Source organism: Schistocerca gregaria, chromosome 4, assembly GCF_023897955.1.
Source record: "Schistocerca gregaria isolate iqSchGreg1 chromosome 4, iqSchGreg1.2, whole genome shotgun sequence".
Lineage (NCBI taxonomy): Eukaryota > Metazoa > Arthropoda > Insecta > Orthoptera > Acrididae > Schistocerca > Schistocerca gregaria.
In genome coordinates this window covers 307,707,204-307,731,610 of record NC_064923.1, presented here as the reverse complement: position 1 = coordinate 307,731,610, position 24,407 = coordinate 307,707,204, and the positions used below count along the sequence as shown (strand labels likewise).

At 41.2% G+C, this 24,407-nt stretch overlaps 1 protein-coding gene across 1 annotated transcript in view; it reads left to right on the top strand.

Annotated features, from left to right (window-relative positions):
• LOC126267218 (juvenile hormone acid O-methyltransferase-like) overlaps positions 1 to 16,039 on the top strand; it is an 84,829-nt gene extending 68,790 nt beyond the window's left edge. Inside the window, exon 5 of the mRNA XM_049972191.1 lies at positions 15,534 to 16,039. Coding sequence (XP_049828148.1) covers positions 15,534 to 15,718 — 185 coding nt within the window. The 3' untranslated portion in view covers positions 15,719 to 16,039. The remainder of the gene's footprint in view (positions 1 to 15,533) is intronic.
• Positions 16,040 to 24,407: the final 8,368 nt, after the last annotated feature.

The window sequence follows — 24,407 nt, the reverse complement described above, 5'->3', positions numbered from 1 at the left end:
TGCCTAAGGATTAATTTAAATTAAGAATTTCTTCTGGAATTAGTTTTAAATTAAGAGTTTGTTCTGGACAGGACCTGTTTGGTCTAAAATCTCCTTCGTATTCACCAATTTTAGGTTCTAACTGTTCTCAGGCTCAAGCAAGTAAATATTGCGATAGAATTTTGCATGTGACCGGGAGAAGAGAGATTCCTAGATAATTATTAATATCGGTTATATCCCATAAAAGAAGGTTGTATACATGGAAGAATCCTGGAGATACTAAAAGGTATCAGATAGATTATGTAATGGTAAGACAGAGATTTAGGAATCAGGTTTTAAATTGTACGACATTTCCAGGGGCAGATGTGGACTCTGACCACAATGTGTTGGTTATAACCTGTAGACTAAAACTGAAGAATGTGCAAAAAGGTATGAATTTAAGGGCATGGGATCTGGATAAGCTGAAAGAAGCAAAGGTTGTAAAGAGTTTTAGGGAGAGCATAAGAGAACAACTGACAGGAATGGGGGAAAGAAACACAGTAGAAGAAGAATGGGTAGCTCTGAGGGATGAAGTAGTGAAGGCAGCAGAGTATCAAGTAAGTAAAAAGACGAGGGCTGCTAGAAATCCTTGGGTAACAGAAGAAATATTGAATTTAATTGATGAAAGGAGAAAATATAAAAATTCAGTAAATGAAGCAGGCAAAAAGGAATACAAACATCTCAAAAATGAGATCGACAGGAAGTGCAAAATGGCTAAGCAGGGATGGCTAGAGGACAAATGTAAGGATGTAGAAGCTTACCTCACTAGGGGTAAGATATATACTGCCTACAGGAAAATTAGAGAGACCTTTGGAGATAAGAGAACCACTTCTATGAATATCAAGAACTCAGATGGCAACCCAGTTCTAAGCAAAGAAGGGAAGGCAAAAAGTTGGAAGGAGTATATAGAGGGTTTATACAAGGGCGATGTACTTGAGGACAATATTATAGAAATGGAAGAGGATGTAAATGAAGACGAAATGGGAGATAAGATACTGCGTGAAGAGTTTGACAGAGCACTGAAAGACCTGAGTCGAAACAAGGCCCCGGGAGTACACAACATTCCATTAGAACTACTGACGGCCTTAGTAGAGCCAGTCATGACAAAACTCTACCAGCTGGTGAGCAAGATGTATGAGACAGGCGAAATACCCTCAGATTTCAAGAATAATGTAATAATTCCAATCCCTAAGAAAGCAGGTGCTGACAGATGTGAAAATTACCGAACCATCAGTTTAATAAGTCACAGCTGCAAAATGCTAACGCGAATTCTTTACAGACGAATGGAAAAACTGGTAGATGCGGACCTCGGGGAGGATCAGTTTGGATTCCGTAGAAATGTTGGAACCCGTGAGCCAATATTGACCTTACGACTTATCTTAGAAGAAAGATTAAGAAAAGGCAAACCTACGTTCCTAGCATTTGTAGACTTGGAAAAAGCTTTAGACAATGTTGACTGGAATACTCTCTTTCAAATTCTGAAGGTGGCAGCGGTAAAATACAGGGAGCGGAAGGCTGTTTACAATTTGTACAGAAACCAGATGGCAGTCATAAGAGTCGAGGGGCATGAAAGGGAAGCAATGTTCGTGAAAGGAGTGAGACAGGGTTGTAGCCTCTCCCCGAGGTTATTCAATCTGTATATTGAGAAAGCAGTAAAGGAAACAAAAGAAAAATTCGGAGTAGGTATTGAAATTCATGGAGAAGTAAAAACTTTGAGGTTCGCCGATGACATTGTCATTCTGTCAGATACAGCAAAGTACATGGAAGAGCAGTTGAACGGAATGGACAGCGTCTTGAAAGGAGGATATAAGATGAACATCAACAAACGCAAAACGAGGATAATGGAATGTAGTCGAATTAAATCGGGTGATGCTGAGGGAATTAGATTAGGAAATAAGACACTTAAAGTAGTAAAGGAGGTTTGCTATTTAGGAAGTAAAATAACTGATGATGGTCGAAGTAGAGAGGATATAAAATGTAGACTGTCAATGGCAAGGAAAGCGTTTCTGAAGAAGAGAAATTTAACATCGAATATAGATTGATGTATCAGGAAGTCGTTTCTGAAAGTATTTGTATGGAGTGTAGCCATGTATGGAAGTGAAACATGGACGATAACTAGTTTGGACAAGAAGAGAATAGAAGCTTTCGAAATGTGGTGCTACAGAAGAATGCTGAAGATAAGGTAGATAGATCACGTAACTAATGAGGAGGTATTGAATTGGATTGGGGAGGAGAGTTTGTAGCATAACTTGACAAGAAGGGACCGGTTGGTAGGGCATGTTCTGAGGCATCAAGGGATCACAAATTTAACATTGGAGGGCAGCGTGGAGGGTAAAAATCGTAGAGGGAGACCAAGAGATGAATACACTAAGCAGATTCAGAAGGATGTAGGTTGCAGTAGGTACTGGGAGAGGAAGCTAGGACAGGACAGAGTAGCATGGAGAGCTGCATCAAACCAGTCTCAGGACTGAAAACAACAACAACAACAACAACAACAACAACAACATATCCCATTTCTTATGCAGTGGATGAAGTAGGGCAGTTTTCCAATCCTCAGCTATTTTCTCAGTTAGACACAATATCCTATTAGTTGAGTGATGTTTTATAGTGTAAGGGCCAGCCCGATTTCAGTAGTTCTGCAGTTACACTATCTTCTCTGGATGATTAATTGTTTTTAAATCTCTTAAATTGTATAGTTATTTCGATTTCGTTAGGTTCTGTAGTGTTGGTGTTTTTTGTTTGCTGTTGTTGGAATTTATATGCTGGTTCTGGACAGTTTAATAGTTTTTCAAGATAATTAGCAAGTGCCTTATAGTTTTCCTGGTTTTTAAGACCCAAACTGCTGTTCTTATTTTTGAGGCAAAGACTTCGAGGCTGGTAACTGGTTAATTCTGTTCTCAATATTTTATAAAGATTCTTGTATTGTTGTTTTCGAAATGTTTCCAAATTTCTAAAAGTTGGGCATTTTTTGAAGCTCCTTTTAGTCTGTGGGATTAATTTAGAGTTCGAAAGGTGTTGTATTATTGTTCAGTTTTGTTACTATACCATTTATAATGCCTAGTATGTAGACTTAGTTGCTGTTTAAAAAACTGCGTTCAACCAAGGGTGTTGCTTTTGAAGTGGAATTAAATTTTGTACTGTTTTGATGAACTTTCCTTTTAGGCTTTGCCAACGGTTTGAATGTCGTTTGTCAAGTTCACTTGTTAGAGTTAGGGTGATTTTAGTAGGGTCAAATTTCGGGATAACGTTTTTTGTTTTGAAGAGTTTTTCAGGCTGCAGTTTTTTATTCACATTATATAATCAGAATCAATATTCGACCTTTTCCTAACTTGGACATTTAAAATTTCTTTGTAGTTAGGGTATGAAACTGTTACATGATAGATCTGAAATTTTCCAGAAAATTTACTGTGAGTCCACAAAGTTTTTTGTTTAGTAAGGTTCTTTTTAAAATGGGTTGACATGATTTTAAGGTTAACATTTTTGCACGTTTCAACAAGTCTTTGGCCACTTTCGTTGCTTCATTTATGTGCAGGAAATCCACCCACTGTTTACTTGTATTTTTTCTGTTTACCTAATTGAGCATGAAAATTACCCATTAAAATTTTAATATGGTATGAGGGGAATTTTTCGAGATGATTCATTCTAACGAATCCCAAGCTTCATTAACTAATTTAGGTTTTTTGCAGTTATCCACATTGATTCGCATATGGGCATTAAAGTGTATGCTTTATTTGCACATTTGAGAGAAATTGTCATTAGTATATTGTTAATGGTTTGTAGCTCCATTACTGAATTTAAATTTTTTTTGAGACCACAAAAGCAACTCCAAGATGTGGTGTATTATTAAGTATTCTTTTATCAGTTTTACTTTAAAAGACGAGAACTGCCGACACCCATTGTGTTACTGTCCGTCATTTGCGTTTAAGTGCCAAAATGTGAATATTCTGTTCTTTTCATGTATCTCCCAATTTATGGAGTTAACTTCGTTGCAAAAGCGTTTATATTGCAAGCTCCTATGGTGGTGGCAGTTCTCTGTCTGCCAAACTACTAAAAGGTCGTAACCATTACACCAAAGAGGTGCCGCGTTTATCAATAGCGCAAGGAATTATGACGTACGTTAAATAGTGGCCCCTGTGTGGATCACCTAAAGAGATGACTGACTCGACATAAAATTAATTTAATGCCTTCAAATCCACAAAAAAATAATGGTATCTTAGAGAATGAGAATGAGTGTCGTTGAAAAATTAATAACAAGGATCTAAGTTATCACAAAGAGATTTATTAACGAATATAAAGGTCAAGAGAGAACAAAGATATATCTTGTGTATCTTTGGCCGCATACACAGTGGTTCGATCCTCGGATTTAAAAGGATGGAGCAAGTACTGGAGCGCTAGTCACCTCGGCTCACTCTGAAGATGGCTGGACGGTATTCAGCCGAAATATTAGAAGAAGTTGCAATTACGCGGCTGCACGCCCGAAACTTTATGGAACAATGTAAACAGAAACTTTAACTGTGTGACAGTTCACTAACAGGAACTCAGGTTGGTTGGCAAAGGACTTGGGGAGCCTAACTGGAATTTACAAGTAAATCAGACTGGCTACTGAGAGTGGAAGAGTGCCAATCTAGGCAGGCACACTCTGCTGTATCGTTCCAGTGATGGGTCTCTCGTGTCAAGATATAATTAAGCATCAAATGGACACTGGGAGTGACTACTTAGAGTACAAGGCTGTTACCAAAAAAAATGGTAGTGAAAACGATTGATAGGCTTTTGAATTTGCCGAAGCTGCGCAACATTACCGATATAGCCAGTGAAAGACGAGATGCCGCCGAAGCTGCTAGAGTCGGTTGCGCGTCGTACTGTCGGAGATAACCCCACGTCTGCCAGTGATTGTTTCACGTCCACGAAAATATAAAGTTTCGCCCGGGTGATCAGACGTTTTTACAATTAACTACTCTCCTATAGAAAAGGAAGAGCTCTAGCGGCTGCATTTCGCGATGATCGAGGAGCAAGTCCTAGCCTCTACCGTTGCTCAAAACCTTCCAAAAAAAACCGCTGTTTCCCCTGATGTTCTTGAATAAACCTATCATGGCCCAGCAATTGTCAACATACCAATCATGTTTTCTACCAAGGAGACCCGATCTTACACAACTAATCACTACAGTGCACTCTACGTTCTCCAAAAATAAAAAACAGCACGTAATGCTTAGAGGCCCTGCAACCTCACTCCCAGAGCATTTCACAAGATGAGGGAAGCTTCCTAGTGAAAACAAGCCCCGTCTCGTCCATAAATCGATTTATTGGCGGCGTTTTGGTGAGGCACGGTGGCATCTAAGAAACGCAGCATCCAGAGAAATTCATCCCGTCTCACAAGGTACGCTGTCGTTATAAACACATTAGCCGGGCGGCAGCCCGATGCCGCTTTACCTGGATTCGTACGTAGGATAAGGCTACCAGACTCCCACAGCATGTCCACTGGCTATTAAGGCGGTTAGGCCGGAGCCAGGATTCCCGCACGCCACCATTTTCTAAAAAAAAGTGTCATTTCACATTTAGCCATGGCGATCCCACCTGCGGCCACCGCCAGAATGGTGGCCCATAAAGCACTGCCCTGCAGGGCCCACTGCCAGTTTGGGTGACTACAGAGAGAGGATAGCAATGAGAAGCTTCTGCGAACTCGGTTGCTGCTTGGGGAGAGTTCTAAAGCTTCCCCTGATGCACTGGTCACCTCTAGTGTGCAAAAATCTCTCTCTAGCAAAGTTTAATTCCACAACGCTGCTCAAGTCATGCAAGTGCAGTGAAGTCAATCAGTGGTTAACCCTAACCCTAATAGTTCATCAGATTAATATCAATCAGGGAAAATTTAGATAGACCAAAAGCAAATGAAATTGTATGATAACCACCAAAACAAAATAAAAGGGGGAAGTCCCTGACAGGTATTACCACGGTTGTGGCCTTCCCACAAGGCACCGCCATGTTTCAATATATTTAGTGTATTTGTTTTGGTTTCAAGACTTCCTCTGAAACTTCCTGGTAGATTAAAACTGTGTGCTGGACCGAGTCTCGAACTCGGGACCTTTGCCTTTCGCGGGCAAAGGTCCCGAGTTCGAGTCTCAGTCCGGCACACACAGCTTTAACCTGCCAGGAAGTTTCATATCAACGCACACTCCGCTGAAGAGTGAAAATCTCATTCTCCGAAGACTTCCTCTGTTGAATCAAACTACATTTTAACCTGGGCGCCCCAGAATCCGAAAGACCAATTGCGTCAGTAATACTGGTAGAGGATTGACCACCTGAGGTAACAATATGATTATCAAAATGCTCAATGATGATTGTACCTGGAATCAGGTGAGACTGACAAAATTCACTGAGTGAACTCAGTGTGTTAAGACTGGAAAGGTTAGTTCCTTAATATAAATTTCAGCCGCTCCACTGGTGAACATACGCTAACCACTTTGCGGATTGCTACAAGACAGATGCAATGTGGATTTGGTTTTGTTTCGCTTTGGTCTGGTACTGCTTATTCTGTGTTCGCAGCTGAAACATTCACTAACTGCCACCTCTGACCTGTTCAATAGTCTAGGCAACGTCGGGTTCTTTTCCGAAAGTAAGTTAAGATCGGTCGTGAAATGGAAACCACTGCAAAAATCTGATGAAGCTTTGGACGGATGTGTTGGGTAGTGTCTCTACTGCAGTACTCCCATTGATCGTTCTTCTTACTTCTGAGAACACGGTGAGCACGTAAAGATGCCTATAAAATCATCTCTCGCGCCAAGAAAGAGGCTTGGACCGAAATTTCGCCTGAAGCTATGCAGCCTACGTAACTATCATGCGTTCCCTTCTTTAAGATAATTCTCAGCCGCATGCTGCATGGACAATGGATATGCTCCAGCAGCTTTTTCGATGGGAAGTGTTCGATCACCCACAGTACAGCCTGTAAATTGCCTATTCTTGGTTTCATCTCTGCTCACATGAACTGCTGGCTATGAAGACAATATTTAGGTACATACAACGAGCTGTAGACCAGCGTAGACAATCGGTGGAAAGCACTGGCGACTGCCTTCTGTGTTGAGGGGTAATGGAAAATTAGTAAAACGCTACGCAGGTGTCTATCTGATCGGCGACTGTGGAGATAAGTAGCTGGGAGTTGTAGCTAACTGTTGCAAATAGCACATTTTTCATTTTCACAGTGGTCTCCATTTCGCGGCCAGTCGGACTTACTTTCTGAATAGCTATGTTATATTTGGTTCATTGCAAAGGTTCTTTGTATGTGAAAGGTTTCCTGTAATGTTGGGAGTTTCCTGTTCTAATAAATCATTCTAATAATTTTCATATCCTGTTCTACGCCAAATAGTTAAAGCAAAGTTTTATTAGGTGTTTATTAAAGGTGGAATGGCTGTCCATACTGCGAGCTCATGTGTTTTTTATATGTAGGTTTGAAATTTCTGCGTTTCATTCCAGAAAAATTGATTCGAAATTTCGATACTTCATCTGGTGGATAGCAGCTCCTTGGCAATGGTCTGGTTTACCGACTGGTTCTTGTAAATGCGACTGGAGTGTTTCTCTTGGCCTGTGTGCTATGTGTAATCCATGTTTCTTCAGTATAATTGCTATTATCTGCGTTTTGTTTTTGTAAGTTAATGTGTACCTTTTTTCGTCACTGCATGATCGTTCCTGTTCTTTGTTTGTGCATAATATAGTGTCTGTGTTGGTTGTGAAGCTTTGTGGTGCTTATGTCATACTTATTTTCATGTTTTGTTGTATTTTGATTTGTGGGTGTCTCTTTATCATAGGGTTGTTACATTTATTTTGGCTACGGATCATATTGTTTTAGTTCTTTGGCATAGTTTCCTCAACTGAACAGGACTTCCAGCCTGTGTATCATATGTTAAAGAGCTGCTAGTACGTGGTTTTGCAGATAGTTTGATATCGCATATGTATTGGTGTATTTTGCTGTTGGCTTTCTGTATATTTCAGTTATTCTAACTGCTGTCTGTTGTTGTGCCCAAGAAGTGTATTTGTTTTCCTTTTTATGTCTGAACTGGATATTCTTATGTACACTGTTCATGTCTTCCTGACAGTCTCTACTGGTTTGTCTACCATACAAATTATATCATCCACAAACTTACACCAATTGTCATTTCTTTCTGATTTTTGTAGCAGATATTGCTTTTTTTATATGGCTGATGCAAATTTCTGCCAATGCTTCAGATGTTGAGGATCCCGCTAGAAAGCTCTCTTTCTGTAGTACTTCTTTTCCAGTATAAAATCATAAAATTATTTGATGACTTTCAGGGTTTTGGTTATTTCTCCAATATTATTAGTTTTATCTCAGTCAGTTCACTTCAACTAATATTGTCTAAAATTTCAGTCCGAATAAATCAGCAAAGCTGCATGTGGAATGTGGATGCTTTTTATTTGTATTTCTCACTGTTCAGTTGTTTTTTGCGTAATATTCTCATTATTTCCTGTTCGCCCCTCCCCCCCTCGCTCAGTTCACCAATCAACCATATTTTTGCTTTGTTTTTTTTTTGCCATGTAGTATCATGGTGCATTCATAAAATGTGAGATGTCTCATGGAAATTTTCATTTATCTATTTTCGATTGGCTTCTGAAAGTCAGTGATTTCTTTCTTTTTCGAGACGTCTGAGAAAAATGACTGAAAAATAAAATGTTTGATAGACAAAAAGTCAAACAACAATGCTGTCCCTTTCAAAATAGTTCCCTTTGGCAGCTATGCACTGGTGGAATCTTTGTTCCCAGTCTTTATAGCAGCGCTGAAAGGCTTCAACTGGTGGATCTTTCTACATGTCGGACACATTCTTTTGAATTTTCTCAAGAATCCCAATACGACGTTTTTAAGACATTTGCAATTTTGAGAAAAACAAGTCACAACGACACACTCAAAGTGAATAGGAGGGCAGTGGAACAACAGGAATGCTTTTGAAGTCAAATATTCAGTGATGGAAGTGGCCATGTCATATGAGGCGTTGTCATGTATCCACTTTTCTACAATTTCCGGTTCCACTCGATTCGTGTTTCCCCTGATCGTTTCAAGGACATCTTTGTAAAACCTTTAGTTGACAGTTTGGCCTGAAGGTCTGATCTCATATGAGCGCGCAAACGTTCGTCGTTTTCGTTGAAGTTGAAGATCTCCTGAGCAAGGTTTATCTTCAACGTGTTCTCCGCCTTACAAAAATTATTTGTGCCAACGAAGAACGTGTTCTTGGCAAGGAATGTTCCCAATAGGCCTGTTTCAACGTTTCGAAGGTCACACTTGTTGATTCCTTAAGTTCAACAAAAAACTTGACGGCTTAACGTTGCTCTAAATTCCACTGTTCCATTTTCGTAACAACAAAAAGCTTACTTAGTTGATGGCACTATCAAAAATCATGTGGTTACTGTGCGGAGTTTAAACTCGGTTTAAACGTCAGGAAGAGATGAAAACACAGCTTTGCCAGGTCGCTCACAGTGTTAGCCTCATACACCTAGTATATGATGTATTGTTTCTTGTTCTCCGTGAATATAAAGCAGGTTTTACGTCGTTGACGTCGTTGGTATGTCAGGAAATATGCCATGGGACAAGATTTCTCTTCAACGATATTCTTTAAAGAGGTGAATTCTTTGGTTTCGTTTGCATATTACTCTTTATTGAATAGTGCTGTTGTTCCCTCTGGTGACTGTGATGTTACTGGAATGCATTTTTTCCTTATAGTTTCTTTGTGTTATCTGTCTGAAGTTTCCTGCTGTGGTCTTTCTTTAGCATGATTATGATTTTCATTTCATTCTTCACTAGTTTTCGGATTGTACATATATAGGAGTATCTTCTTGTTTCTCTTACTCTGTTAGGATTCTTTCTCTTTCTCCAGTCAAATTTTCTGTGTATTGTTAGTCTGTCTTGTTGATGTGGCGGGGAAATGCAAATAATGTCACACACATTCATGGCATCGAGCAATTTAATTTCGATTTTTAAGAAAGTTTTTTCTGCAAACTTATTCCTTGTTGCTATGAAGGAACTGTTGAGGCCTTACACTGAGTAACTTGAAATTAAATTTTACGTTTTACTGAAGATGACATGCTTGAAGGGTTTTATATCCTGAAAGTAAAATGTCTGACATGGTTGTAATATCTTCATTTTTATGTTTTTTCGTAGTTCCTCTTTTTCTACATTCTTTGACATGGGGTCCATCAATGGAACTAAATGAAAGGCTGTTTAATGTCACGTACTTTTCTCTCTTACATGTTCAGTGGGCTTTAATACATCTGTTTATATAATAAATTTGTCATGTAATGTACCATACAAATTACTTCACAATAAGAATACAAAAGTCTTGTAAAAACCAGTGCTGTTTGTGTACGTTTGGCGTATGTATGTTTGTTTGTCCAAAGGAAATATTATGCTTATTAGCGAATTAAAAACAGCCTTTCCATTGACAACCTACACCTAAAGGAATACATTCGATATCTAGTCGTCAGAATATTCTGCTCTAACTTTCTTTGGAGAGCGACACTGTTGGCTAAGTATCCTGCTACAATGAAACAAATATATACTGTTACATTATTTTCAAACAACAGAAAAATGCAAGAACGTATACAGTATGTTAAATCCCACTCTTACGCTGGCATTGAAGTCGGTAGAACATCTGCGATTTTTCTCAAAATCGTGCCCCTGTTTATCAGACGGACACACTAAACTGGTAGACATCGATGAGCCCCCTGAAACAGAAGGTCCCCTACTCTGACCGGCAGTGACAGCGTGGAGCTCAACACGTTTCCTGTGACAGATTCCCTATCTGCCGAGCCATGGATATCACCGACTAATGCTGCAAGATCATGTCATTCTGCAGCGTCGATCTGCTTGGTGCTTTTTGCTGCCGTACAGATGGTGTCCGTTTCGTACCTATAAATTGTACACACAGTGGAGGTAAGAGAGTGTCTGCAAACCCCTAGAGCTGAACTACTTTTAGTATGACACAGATCACAACCCAAGATTTCTGTTTGTTCATAAGCCAGGAACAGGAAGTCAACTCGTGTATTCATTCGTGAGAAAGCAGTTCAGTATGGCGCAAACTCCACAACTACTTACCCCTCTTCTAGTGGCGAAATGGGCGCTTTGGAAATTCTGACTCTTCAGTTGCTCGTGTCAGCGAAGTCTCTAAGTTGCTCCTTGCGCGACGTGTCCCCGTTAGACACCCGCAGGACAGTCCCTTAATCCCCAATGCCAGTTTCCAGCGAGGCTTGTGGCGTCCACGTGTGCTCTCTCTACAATGAAACCTTGCGCCCATTACAAAAGCAGAGCCTCCCACTACACAGGTCATGAATCTGCCACTCAGTCGCCTGCAGCTCATACTCTGTGTAGAACACTGTTCCAGAACCTTCTAAACCTCCTCCCACGACAGAACTTTAGCAATCAAATTCACTACTGTGCTTGTTGGTGTGAAATGTGGCTCGCCACCTCTTGAGATGATTCGCGAAATGCTAACTCGTGTCTGCATTTCGTGACCGCTGCGCATTCCTTCATACTCAAAGGTTCCCCCCTCCCCTGCCTTGTAAGATGCTATCGCTCTCCACCCCCGGCTTCCAGCAACTGGCTGTTCCCACAGATATTTTTTAAGGACGGGAGTGCGTCCAGCATAGGGTCATCGGGCCCACCGTAGGGAGACTGCCTGCTGGCTATCAAGTTGTTGCCCCATCACTCTCGGTGAAAAACCCGTTTTCTCTTTTACACTCATTGCATATCGCTGCTTTCACGGGAAAGCCTAATGACCACGGCACCGTGCGCTCAGCGTTCAGCTCAAATCTCAGCATGCAGCACTACAGACAAATACCAGTACGTGGTGCTACCCAGTATCAACCAAAGAAACGCTCAATTACCCAATCACCCATCGACAGTCACCATCTCATATCGAATAAAGTATGCAAACAAAAGGGTGTTCTACATGTATGAAGCAAAAATACCGTCGCCTTACAAACTAATATTTTAAGACACTACTTTTTGGAGTACAATGTTTGCAATATTAAGTCACCATGTTGTTCTACTTACAAATTTGTGATTATATGAAAACAGCTTTGCTGAACACCTAACAACGCTCTGGCCTGAAGCTTCTCACAAGAAATACAGTGTGAAAATTATTAGAATGATAAACTGCAATACAAACGTGCTAACATTACAGGCGATTTCCCACATGCAAAGAACCCTTGCAATGAACAAGGAAATAGTGACCAAATCAACAACTAATCATCGTATTGGTTACTAAAACAATAATCGAAATGTTAAACAAAACCAGAATAAATAACAACTTAATGTCTACTTAAGCTGCCATCGCCTACACATTACAAAACGCTGAAGTGCACTGACAGTGTTGGTGGCTCTCGTATTGTTTGTGTTGTTGTAAATTCGTTGACGTTGGTTGTAGCCAATCAGTTAACTGTAAACGGCAGTCAATGGGAATCGCTGAATCTGATTTTTCGGCAGAAGATAAAAACTGAGTACATTTGTTTTCGATATAGAGAACGTCATAATAACTTTCACAGATTTGGCTGTTATGAATTCAAAGTATGCCCACTGATTTTTCATTTTCCTTTAGTGACTGGAAAATCAAGACTAACCTGTAGCGTAAACAGCCGCTTCGGGTAGATTCAAATGTGACAGGTTGTTGTTGTCTTCAGTCCTGAGACTGGTTTGATGCAGCTCTCCATGCTACCCTATCCTGTGCAAGGCTCTTCACCTCCAGAACTTATTGCAACCTACATCCTTCTGAATCTGCTTAGTATATTCGTCTCTTTCTCACTCCACGATTTTTACTCTCCACGCTGACCTTCAATGCTAAATTTGTGATCCCTTGATGCCCCAGAACATGTCCTACCAACCGGTCCCTCCTTGTCAAGTTGTGCCACAAACTCTTTCCCCAATTCTATTCAATACCTCCTCATTAGTTATGTGATCTACCCATCTAATCTTCAGCAGTCTTCTGTAACATCAGATTTCGAAAGCTTCTATTCTCTTCTTGTCCAAACTATTTATCGTCCATGTTTCACTTCCATACATGGCTACACTCCATACAAATACTTTCAGAAACGAGTTCCTGACACTTAAATCTATACTATACTCGATGTTAACAAATTTCTCTTCTTCAGAAACGCTTTCCTTGCCATTGCCAGTCTACATTTTACATCCTCTCTACTTCGACCATCATTTATTTTGATCCCCAAATAGCAAAACTCGTTTACTACTTCAAGTGCCTCATTTCCTAATCTAATACACTCAGCATCACCCAACTTAATTCGACTACATTCCAATGTGCTCGTTTTGCTTTTGTTGATGTTCATCTTATATCCTCCTTTCAAGACCCTGTCCATTCCGTTCAACTGCTCTTCCAAGTCCTTCGCTGTATCTGACAGAATGACAATGTCATCAGCGAACCTCAAAGTTTTTATTTATTCTCCATGGATTTTAATACCTACCCCGAATTTTTCTTTTGTTTCCTTCGCTGCTTGCTCAATATACAGATTGAATAACACCGTGGTGAGGCTACAACCCCGTCTCACTCCCTTCCCAACCGCTCCTTCCCTTTCATGGCCCTCGACTTTTATAACTGCCATCTGGTTTCTGTACAAATTGTAAATAGCCTTTCGTTCCCTGTATTTTACCCCCTGCCACCTTTAGAATTTGAAAGAGAGTATTCCAGTCAACATTGTCAAAAGCTTGCTCTAATGCTGTTTTGTCTAAAACTGAGATGGTAGACTGTCTCTAAGCCTACAAATGCTTGAAACGTAGGTTTGCCTTTCCTTAATCTTCGTTTAAGGTAAGTCGTAAGGTCAGCATTGCCTCACGTGTTCCAATATGTCTACGGAATCCAAACTGATCCCCACCGAGGTCGGCTTCAACCAGTTTTTTTCCATTAGTCTGTAAAGAATTCGCTTTAGTATTTTGCAGCTGTTAGTTCTTACACTGACAGTTTGGTAATTTTCACATCTGTCAACACCTGCTTTCTTTGGGATTGGAATTATTATATTCTTCTTGAAGTCTGAGGGTATTTCTGTCTCATACATCTTGCTCACTAGATGGTAGACTTTTGTCACGACTGGGTCTCCCAAGGCCGTCAGTAGTTCTAATGGAATGTTGTGTACTCCCGGGGCCTTGTTTCGACTCAGGTCTTTCAGTGCTCTGTCAAACTCTTCACGCAGTATATCTCCCATTTCATCTTCATCTACACCCTCTTCCATTTCCATAATATTGTCCTCAAGTACATCGCCCTTGTATTGACTCTTTATATACTCATTCCACCTTTCTACTTTCCCTTCTTTGCTTAGAACTGGGTTTCCATCTGAGCGCTTGATATTCATACAAGTGGTTCTCTTTTCTTCAAACGTCTCTTTAATTTTCCTGTGTACAGCATCTACCTCACCCCTAGTGAGATAACCCTTTACATACTTACTTTTCTCCTCTAGCCATCCCTGTTTAGCCATTTTGCACTTCCTGTCGATCTCATTTTTTAGACGTCTGTATTCCTTTTTGCTTGATTCATTTGCTGAATTTTTATATTTCCTCCTTTCATCGATTAAATTCAATATTTCTTGTGTTACCCAAGGATTTCTACTAGCCCTCGTCTTTTTACCTACTTGATTCTCTGCAGCTTTCACTACTTCATCCCTCAGAGCTACCCATTCTTCTACTGTATTTCTTTCCCCTATTCTTGTCAATTGTTCCCTTATGCTTTCCCTGAAACTCTGTACACCTTTGGTTTCGTCAGTTTATCCAGGTCCCATCTCCTTAAATTTCCACCTTTTTGCAGTTTCTTCATTTTCGTGTGTAGCAACTCGTAATGTAACCTACTTTCTTATTTCCGATTTCAAAGAAAATCCGACGTTGTGGTTAAAATACAATCTTCTACCAAAAAATACTAATAATCTTTATTTACGAACTATACGAAATTACGAATGAGATCTCAATGGCTATCTGAATCTCACTCATAATTCGTTTTCAATTCCCGTGATTGAATTACAAACGAACACCAGCATGCAACGGAAAACCTGCGGGCATGGTAAGTGCACTTTTACCTGAGCAACTTTATTGTGGATTCCATCTACAAAGTACAGCGGCACCAACAGGATAACACACAATAAGCGAATATCAAATTATATTCATACACCTCACCCAAACACGCGAACGAAAATCGCACAGTGACTGTTGGCAAAACACACAGCCTACAGCGTGAAAGTTAAGCATGAAACTGAAATGTTTGGAAATGGTTAGCATTTCTGCATAGAAAGTAAAAGACCCAGGTCCGTGGCACAAATTTCAATTCATTTAGTCTTTCATTTATTTGTAGAGACGGATCATATCTGAAAGAACGTTTGAAATAAATTTTAGAAGGCTAAAGCGGCCTGTAATTTTTGATCTGCTGTTTCCAAACTGTTTAGAGAACGCTGAGTTCAGAGTGTAAAGAAGAGTGGGTGGTTATTTTTAGACATTGAGCAAAGACTTCAGTGTTTGCCCTTCTTTTTCTTCACAGAAACGCTGGCGGCGATGAACCCTTTCCTCACCTGCATCCCTAGGGACGTGAGAGCGACCTTCCAACGGGATTGTGAAGAGGCGGCGTTCAAGGGTGGCGCCGCGATTGCTCGGAATCTCAGTAAGAACAGGACAACGTACACGCTGACATATAACGCCCTAGTCGCACACGCACTCAAAGCGTGAAGTGTCCACTCGATTCCAAGCTGTTCCCAGGTGAAGGCATGCACGTGCTGGCGTCTATCTCAGAACTGCTGAGGAAGTCACTAACACTCGTACCTCAAGTTAAACGCATGCATAAAAATGTCGATACAAGTAGATGCATGATTTGCTTAAACAGTAATGGGCTAGTAGGTAATATTGGCAGTTTTTTGTGGGCATTGCAATGGCGAACATTGTGTCTACTGCTACGTAACTTATGTAACATATTTTAAGTCGGAGCATGCGGTGGATCATGTATTTTGTGCTGTTTGTGTTTAACTGAGAGAATTCCAGCTATCGGACAGAGCGAGTGATGAGCACACTGGATTCCTGTTAATGAGTACGACGTCTCAAATACCAGTCCAGCTATCCAGATTTACGTTTCCATGATTGCCCTAAATCGCTCGAGCTAAATGCGGGGATGATTGCTTGAAAAAGTCATTGGCGATTCTCCTTACGTATTGTTCCGTAATACGAACCCGTATTTCGTCTCTAATGACCTCTGTCGACAGGACATTGCAGTCTAATCTCCTTTCCTTCCAATCATTAGTTCCCGAGGGCTATACCTCAGTAATTTTAATGTTGATAAACTGGCTCGCGTGAACTGACTGTCGAGGATCCTACCGTAAAACTACTCCATTATTGCAACTGTTCTAGCACAAAAGTGATACTGTGGTCGTAAAATGGGCAATCTGACAGCATTAAAGTAATCCAACTTGCTACCACTATAGGATTAAGGCACTTCAGTCGTGCGAAAAGTAGACAGTACTCTGCACAAATTCTAAAAATAAACTCCTCTTCCAACTTCATGTACTGATTATTTCATAAAAATAAAAAATCCGTACACTGTTGAAAATAAATCACTTAGTCACTGACAAAATCTCATTAAAAGATAAACGAAGAACTACTGAAGAGACCCGCTACGTATACTGACTGCAAAAAAAACGAAATTCGGCAGGAGAATTTCTACATGTGATAGATGTCTATTCAGATTTAGAGCAAATGGGGTTTGCTTTAAATACATGCTGTAACGGTCGTGAGCGTTAGTTAAGTATGAAACTGGATGTAGTAAGTCGATATTAGTCACGAATGCCTTCAAGGCGACAAAGACGCCATTATAAACGCCATATTGAGTTGCAACGAGGTTGTGTAATAGAGATTAGAGAAATCGGATGTTCCTTCTGTGTGATACTGCATAAAGACGAGACAGGAATGTAGCTAATGTGCATGATTGCTAGCAGCGGTGGTCACAAGAATGAACGGTCGCAAAAAGACGGCCACGTGGCACTCGGAAACACAGTGAGCCGGTTACTCAAAGGACAGCTCCAAGACACACGTCCTGTAGCGCGCATTCTAAACCACCTCCATTTGTTACTTCAGTGGTGTCAAGCGAGAGTTCATTGGAGTGCAGGGTGGAGGTCTGTTGTGTTTTCTGGTGAAAGCTGTTTCCGTCTCGGTGCCAATGATAGCCTTGTGTTGGCTGGGTGGTTAGTTGGGGGTCTGCATCCATTCTATCTCCGTGCAAGACACACTTTACCTAGACCTTGAGATACGATCTGGGGTGCGATTTCGTATGGCAACAGGAGCACTCTAGCGGTTCTCACGCATCCTCATTACAAATTTGTACGTCAGTTTGTTGGGTCGAGCTGTTGTGCTGCCATCAATCAACAGCATTCCAGGGGGTGTTTTGTAACAGGATAATGCTAGCCCACATACCGCTGTTGTAACTCAATATGCTCTGCAGTGCGTCGACATGTTGACTCAGCCTGTTCCATCATCAGATCTGTCTCCAATCGAGCACATAAGGACCATCATCAGGCGACAACTCCAGCGTTACCTACAAACAGCATTAACCGTCCCTGTATTGACCAACCAAGTTGTGCTGTGCGTACTGTAAGACCTTCGGTACGCACACCATTAGATTATTTGACTTGTCGCTCTAATGAAGTAGGCGAGTGTCAGCAATATTATATTAATATTATTGTATTATATTAATATGTAGCGTTAGGCGCTTAACGTATCACTAATATCATAAGGAACAGACCTGGGGGAGACCTGGAGAGGAGAGGGGGGGGGGGGGGGGAGGAGAGCCTGGGGAGTCACTAATCGTTCTTTCCACCAACCTGTCGTCTTCTCAACTTGTGTCCCCAGCGCAGAAGACAGCTCGTCGGTCGTGGATATCTTCTTCGGCGGAGGCGGCTACGCTGTCAACTTGAAACTGTGATTGTGCTTCTTATGGAATGCCGCTTGCCCAGGTTAGTATCTGTATCTACAGAGGGCAAGATCTGTAGGACTGACAATGATGGTAGGTTACACATCTGATAAATATATCATGTTTTCATATTATTTAAATAATCACCCATTTTACACTGTCTTTTAAGACACTCGACATGGCTTTCGTAATGGTAAGGTAAATATTCTATCCAACTTCCGACAGAGTACACCATGTCCGGCTCTGAAGAACGACCGTAACATAGTTAGGCGTCCATCCGTTATTATATCTCATTAAAAAATAATGTCTACTATTTATTTAGAGGAAACACTCTCCTAGTAAATTTGTTTGTCCTTTATCGTGATACGTTACTGATATTCAGTGGAGTTAGTTTTTGCGTTTAGCTTTAAAAAATACAAAAGAGATAAAATAAGCAAAATAATGAATTTCGTAGGTTGCCAATTACGTATTATATCTGGTTTTATCCAGCGCCAGGCTCCCTACAAATTACTGTAAATGCAATAGCGTGGTATTACTCAGCTCCATTTCACTATCACAGAAAATACACGTTTTAATAAAATTATTTCACTGGATTCCTTCAATTAATCTCACTGAACATTTTTACATAATTTCTTCCGCTCCGGCCATCAGACATTGTGCTGTGCAAAAATATTTTTAAATGTACATCGTAATGGCGGCTAATAGTTAACAATGAGAGATCACTGTTACTCGCCCCGCAGCAGCTGGAAACATGCTAAATAATTTTCATTAAATATTCTTTTCATAAGATAAATGTGGCGTAGGTTCTTAAAATAACACACGGAGATCACTTTATACTAATGTATTTTTACTAGGACACAGTTTACACCATCAAATATTTGCAATTACGGTACGACAGAAACAAATGCTAGCGCAGCACAATAGCTTGCGTACCTTATTCCAGCTAACACCAGAACGAACAGAACAAAACAGACTACACAGAAGAATGAACATTGCATTGTATTTTATACTCTTACAAAGATAATTTCTTTTAATTATTTACACATTATAATCTCATACAATAAAAATGTCTTTTCTGCATTTATCGATCTATATTGTACATTTTTGTAGTTAGTGTTGTTACCTTTCGCAGATAAATCGATGTTTGCAATTCATTTTGAGTCACATACAGTCGTTTTTATTTATGTTTCACCTCGATAATGGTGAATTTTGCAAAAGGGACACTACACCCTCTAGGACGCTCGAAACAGTCTGACTAGCGCAGCCGAAGTACTCCGTCTTCCAGGCGCGCCAAAGCGACCCGAAGGTGTCCGAAGCACTTCGGTTGCAATATCACTACTCCTCTGTTCCTGAAAACTAGTGAAATTTAATAAACAAACACGGTATCCTCGAATGGTGACTGTGAGAGATTGTCAAACTAAGAGCTGGTTTAAAGACAAGGAAAAGTATATAAATAATTAATATGAGAAGTTAGGTGTTTTGGCGCCTAACACCCGAATGTGCCGACCAATCAAAAGCAAGTTCAGCACAACTGGCGGACTCTCCTACGGGACAGGTCCCTACCGTATGTACCACCTGTCTGTCGCTTGTACCTCACTCCACTTTTGTTCCGTAACTCAGCGTGTATCAAGCTGCATCAATGCGAGCTTCTAGCAAAATGAAATACTGGTGGTCGCAGCCAGGAATATCACAAAATTTAGAACGTGATCATTACCTGGCTTTTTCAGTAATACCCGATTCAAGTGTTCGGAAGTGCAGAAACAAAAGGCGACACTCGTGTGGTCGGAAGGTCGGTGCCGTTCTCCGTAGATACATTCAGCTCCTGAGTAGTTGAGTGAAGAGGATGCAAGCACTGCGCAACTCTGAGGGTATGGGGCACACCGATGTTAGATTAGGCAAAATTTCATAAGGCAGTCATCGCACATTGAAAGAAAAGATTTTGTCTGAAAGACTTGAAGCAAACTAAATAACGTAACGTGGGGCAGGAAAATAAAACAGTAGTCTCACTGTAGACGTGTAACCAGCAGGTGTCGCAATTACTTTCTTTAAACAGCTGAGTTCAAACTCTCATCTGGGGCAGTGGGAGCTTCATGAATAACAGTTTACAATTCCTCTCGTAGTATGGTACATCCACCTGAAGCTATGTGACGTATTTTTGGTTTAAATATTTAGATTGTTCTAGCTGTGATTGATTTTATAAATTAATTGTTTAAATTACTGTAATGTTATAAAAAGATTAATTCAGATTTTAATTGTAATTGAAATACGTGATCTATTCATTTGTAAAAATAAACATCACATCAGTTGCAAGTGTGTAAAGAATTTACAGTTACTTAATCTCATTGTCGAAGAGTGGAACCTCGCAGAATCTCTTTTTAAATGTTACATCTAGCTACAAATTTAACGGGCAATTTGTACGATTTAGTTCATCGTGATTAAAACACGGCAGTTTTATTTTTTCTGCCTTTTTTATATAAACACCTACCTGCCGAAATTAATGGCTTTTAGCGTTTTCGATTTTTAGAAAGATAACAGTAGATAAGGGTTTTAATTATCGTGTGTGTTTACTTGGCATCCTAACCTTGAAAAGCAGTAAGTGTGGCATCAAAAAACCTGGTTTCATTAGTCTGATTTCTTCTTCCTTTCAATTTTCACTGTGACCTTATTGGTAAAGGTAGCAACTAACAAACCGAAATACCGTTTGTCTTTACGCATTAAATGCAAATTTACACTAATAATTTCGGTTATGACGCATTCTACTGACGGTATGCGAGCAGTCAGTGAAATAAGGAAATAAAAATTTCATTTCTCATCAGATCGCAAAAATGAAAAAACATTCACTTCCCAAGGCTAGTAGCAAGACTTCTTTTTCAATTGTAGCGTAGTCGAAAATGGAAATTTCTTTTCAATTTTTGTACAGCTTTCATTGATGGTTGGATCCCTTTGTGGAAATTACAGCATCCTATGTTAAGAGTTCTTGGAAAAGTACGTGGACGAATGTGCCCAGTAAGTCAAGTACGCGAAAATGTTACCACAGTGAATGTTACGGTGAAGTATGAAAACTAGTTAAAAGTTAAGTAAAAATACACAGATTTCAATCGTTGAGTCAGTTGATCCTATGGGCTGTTAAGTTGCCAATGTCACTGTTGGACCATTAGATCCTTCAGACGGAGAAACAATAAAAGCATTCCTGCTTACAACAGTGTCCGGAAAAAAGTTAACAATGCAGTAATAGGACAGTTATTTACCGGTTCATTATGGTTGCTGCAGCCTGTAGAAATATATACGACAGTGTATTATTTTTAGGCTGAGATAATTTAAAATTGCGATTTCGAAACATACTTCATGTGAAGTGCACACCACGTGTTCATAAGTAGCTGTCAGAAGAGATATGAAGCTTGTTTCAGGATGTCGACAAATTAGTTTTCAGTGTTGAGATGATCTTTGCGAAAGCCCCGCCATGGATTCAGACAGTTACTAAGCTTGAAATTTTCCGCGAATAACCAAAGTGGTCATTGCAATGGAGGATGAAGCACGGTATCTTCGCGGCCAATTTTGGTTCCCTGCCCCCAAGTGATGCATAAGTTTCATGAAGTCGGTGAAAACTGTCGATGATCCAGTGCAGAGATCGAAGACTACGCTAGATAAACGGAGTTAATTAGTTCCATATGGTGACAAAGTGCAGTTGCAGTAGAAATTGACGCTACAGTATTTGTTTAATTTGCTCCAGTCACCTCTGCAGATTTTGGGGTCATTTTCTCGGGTGAGAGGTTTTTCTGTGGGGCCTTTTTTTAGCTATTTTAAACCCTTTTTGCCTGTCTATTTTAATGATTTGTAGTGCCTAGATTTCTATGTCTCTACCCATTCCCTTTGATTTCTTCCTCTTCGAACCATGATGTCCAGCGTTATTGCCAAATATAATGGTTGAATATATACAGACTGTCCAAAGGAGAGATACGTCATCCTTCACGGATTTTATGCAGATCAGCAGCACAACACTGTCAGCAAATCATTGGATGTGCGGCAAGAATGCCTTTCTTTACTGAAAAAATATCGGTAAAACAGTTCAAGAAAACTGCAAAGAAGTGGTTCGGAATACATACTCCCGTAAGACTAAAAACATACAACACGAAGGAATTACGCGAATAGGGTGGAAATCCGTAGATCAGATGTACATGTAAAAACAAAAAAATATTGGTTCAAATGGCTCTGAGCACTATGGGACTAAACAGCTGTGGTCATCAGTCCCCTAGAACTTAGAACTACTTAAACCTAACTAACCTAAGGACATCACACAGATCCATGCCCGAGGCAGGATTCGAACCTGCGACCGTAGCAGTCGCACTGTTCCAGGCTGCGCGCCTAGAATCGCGACACCACCGCGGCCGGCAAAAAAAAAAAAAAAAAAAAAAAAAAAAAAAATTATTATTTCAGAAAAATTTGATGACACATTCAAAGGAAAGAGATTAACAAACTGAGCAAGTCAGGAAGGCGTTGGTCCATCTGACACGCAAGCAGTTATTCGGCTTGGCATTGATACATAGTCGTTAGACGTTCTCCTGATGAACAGCGTGCGAAATTCTGCCGTAAATGGTTTGAGGGTTCAAAAATGTTCAAATGTGTGTGAAATCTTATGGGACTTAACTGTTAAGGTCATCAGTCCCTAAGCTTACACACTACTTACCGCAAATCATTCTAAGGACAAAAACACACACACACACACATATATATATATATATATATATATATATATATATATATATATATATATATATATATACTCCTGGAAATGGAAAAAAGAATACATTGACACCGGTTTGTCAGGCCCACCATACTTGCTCCGGACACTGCGAGAGGGCTGTACAAGCAATGATCACACGCACGGCACAGCGGACACACCAGGAACCGCGGTGTTGGCCGTCGAATGGCGCTAGCTGCGCAGCATTTGTGCACCGCCGCCGTCAGTGTCAGCCAGTTTGCCGTGGCATACGGAGCTCCATCGCAGTCTTTAACACTGGTAGCATGCCGCGACAGCGTGGACGTGAACCGTATGTGCAGCTGACGGACTTTGAGCGAGGGCGTATAGTGGGCATGCGGGAGGCCAGGTGGACGTACCGCCGAATTGCTCGTGGGGCGTGAGGTCTCCACAGTACATCGATGTTGTCGCTAGTGGTCGGCGGAAGGTGCACGTGCCCGTCGACCTGGGACCGGACTGCAGCGACGCACGGATGCACGCCAAGACCGTAGGATCCTACGCAGTGCCGTAGGGGACCGCACCGCCACTTCCCAGCAAATTAGAGACACTGTTGCTCCTGAGGTATCGGCGAGGACCATTAGCAACCGTCTCCATGAAGCTGGGCTACGGTCCCGCACAAAATTAAGCCGTCTTCGCTCACGCCCCAACATCGTGCAGCCCGCCTCCAGTGGTGTCGCGACAGGCGTAAATGGAGGGACGAATGGAGACGTGTCGTCTTCAGCGATGACAGTCGCTTCTGCCTTGGTGCCAATGATGGTCGTATGCGTGTTTGGCGCCGTGCAGGTGAGCGCCACAGTCAGGACTGCATACGACCGAGGCACACAGGGCCAACACCCGGCATCATGGTGTGGGGAGCGATCTCCTACACTGGCCGTACACCTCTGTTGATCGTCGAGGGGACACTGAATAGTGCACGGTACATCCAAACCGTCATCGAACCCATCGTTCTACCGTTTCTAGACCGGCAAGGGAACTTGCTGTTCCAACAGGACAATGCACGTCCGCATGTATCCCGTGCCACCCAACGTGCTCTAGAAGGTGTAAGTCAACTACCCTGGCCAGCAAGATCTCCGGATCTGTCCCCCATTGAGCATGTTTGGGACTGGATGAAGCGTCGTCTCACGCGGTCTGCACGTCCAGCACCAACGCTGGTCCCACTGAGGCGCCAGGTGGAAATGGCATGGCAAGCCGTTCCACAGGACTACATCCAGCATCTCTACGATCGTCTCCATGGGAGAATAGCAGCCTGCATTGCTGCGAAAGGTGGATATACACTGTACTAGTGCCGACATTGTGCATGCTCTGTTGCCTGTGTCTATGTGCCTGTGGTTCTGTCAGTGTGATCATGTCATGTATCTGACCCCAGGAATGTGTCAATAAAGTATCCCCTTCCTGGGACAATGAATTCACGGTGATCTTACTTCAATTTCCAGGAGTGTATATATACTTACACCCCCATGCCCGAGGGAGGACCCGAACCAACACCGTGACCAGTTTGATTCCTCACCATAGTGCTCCAAACACTCTCAATTGAGGAGAGATCCAGCGACCTCATTGGCCAAGGTAGGACTTGGAAGCACGAAGGCAGGCAGCATAAACTTGCTGACGGGCATTATGTAGCGGAAATGTAAGCCCAGGATGGCTTGCCATAAAGGACGACAAAATGGGGCATAGAATATCGTCGACGTACCGGTGTGTCTTAAGGG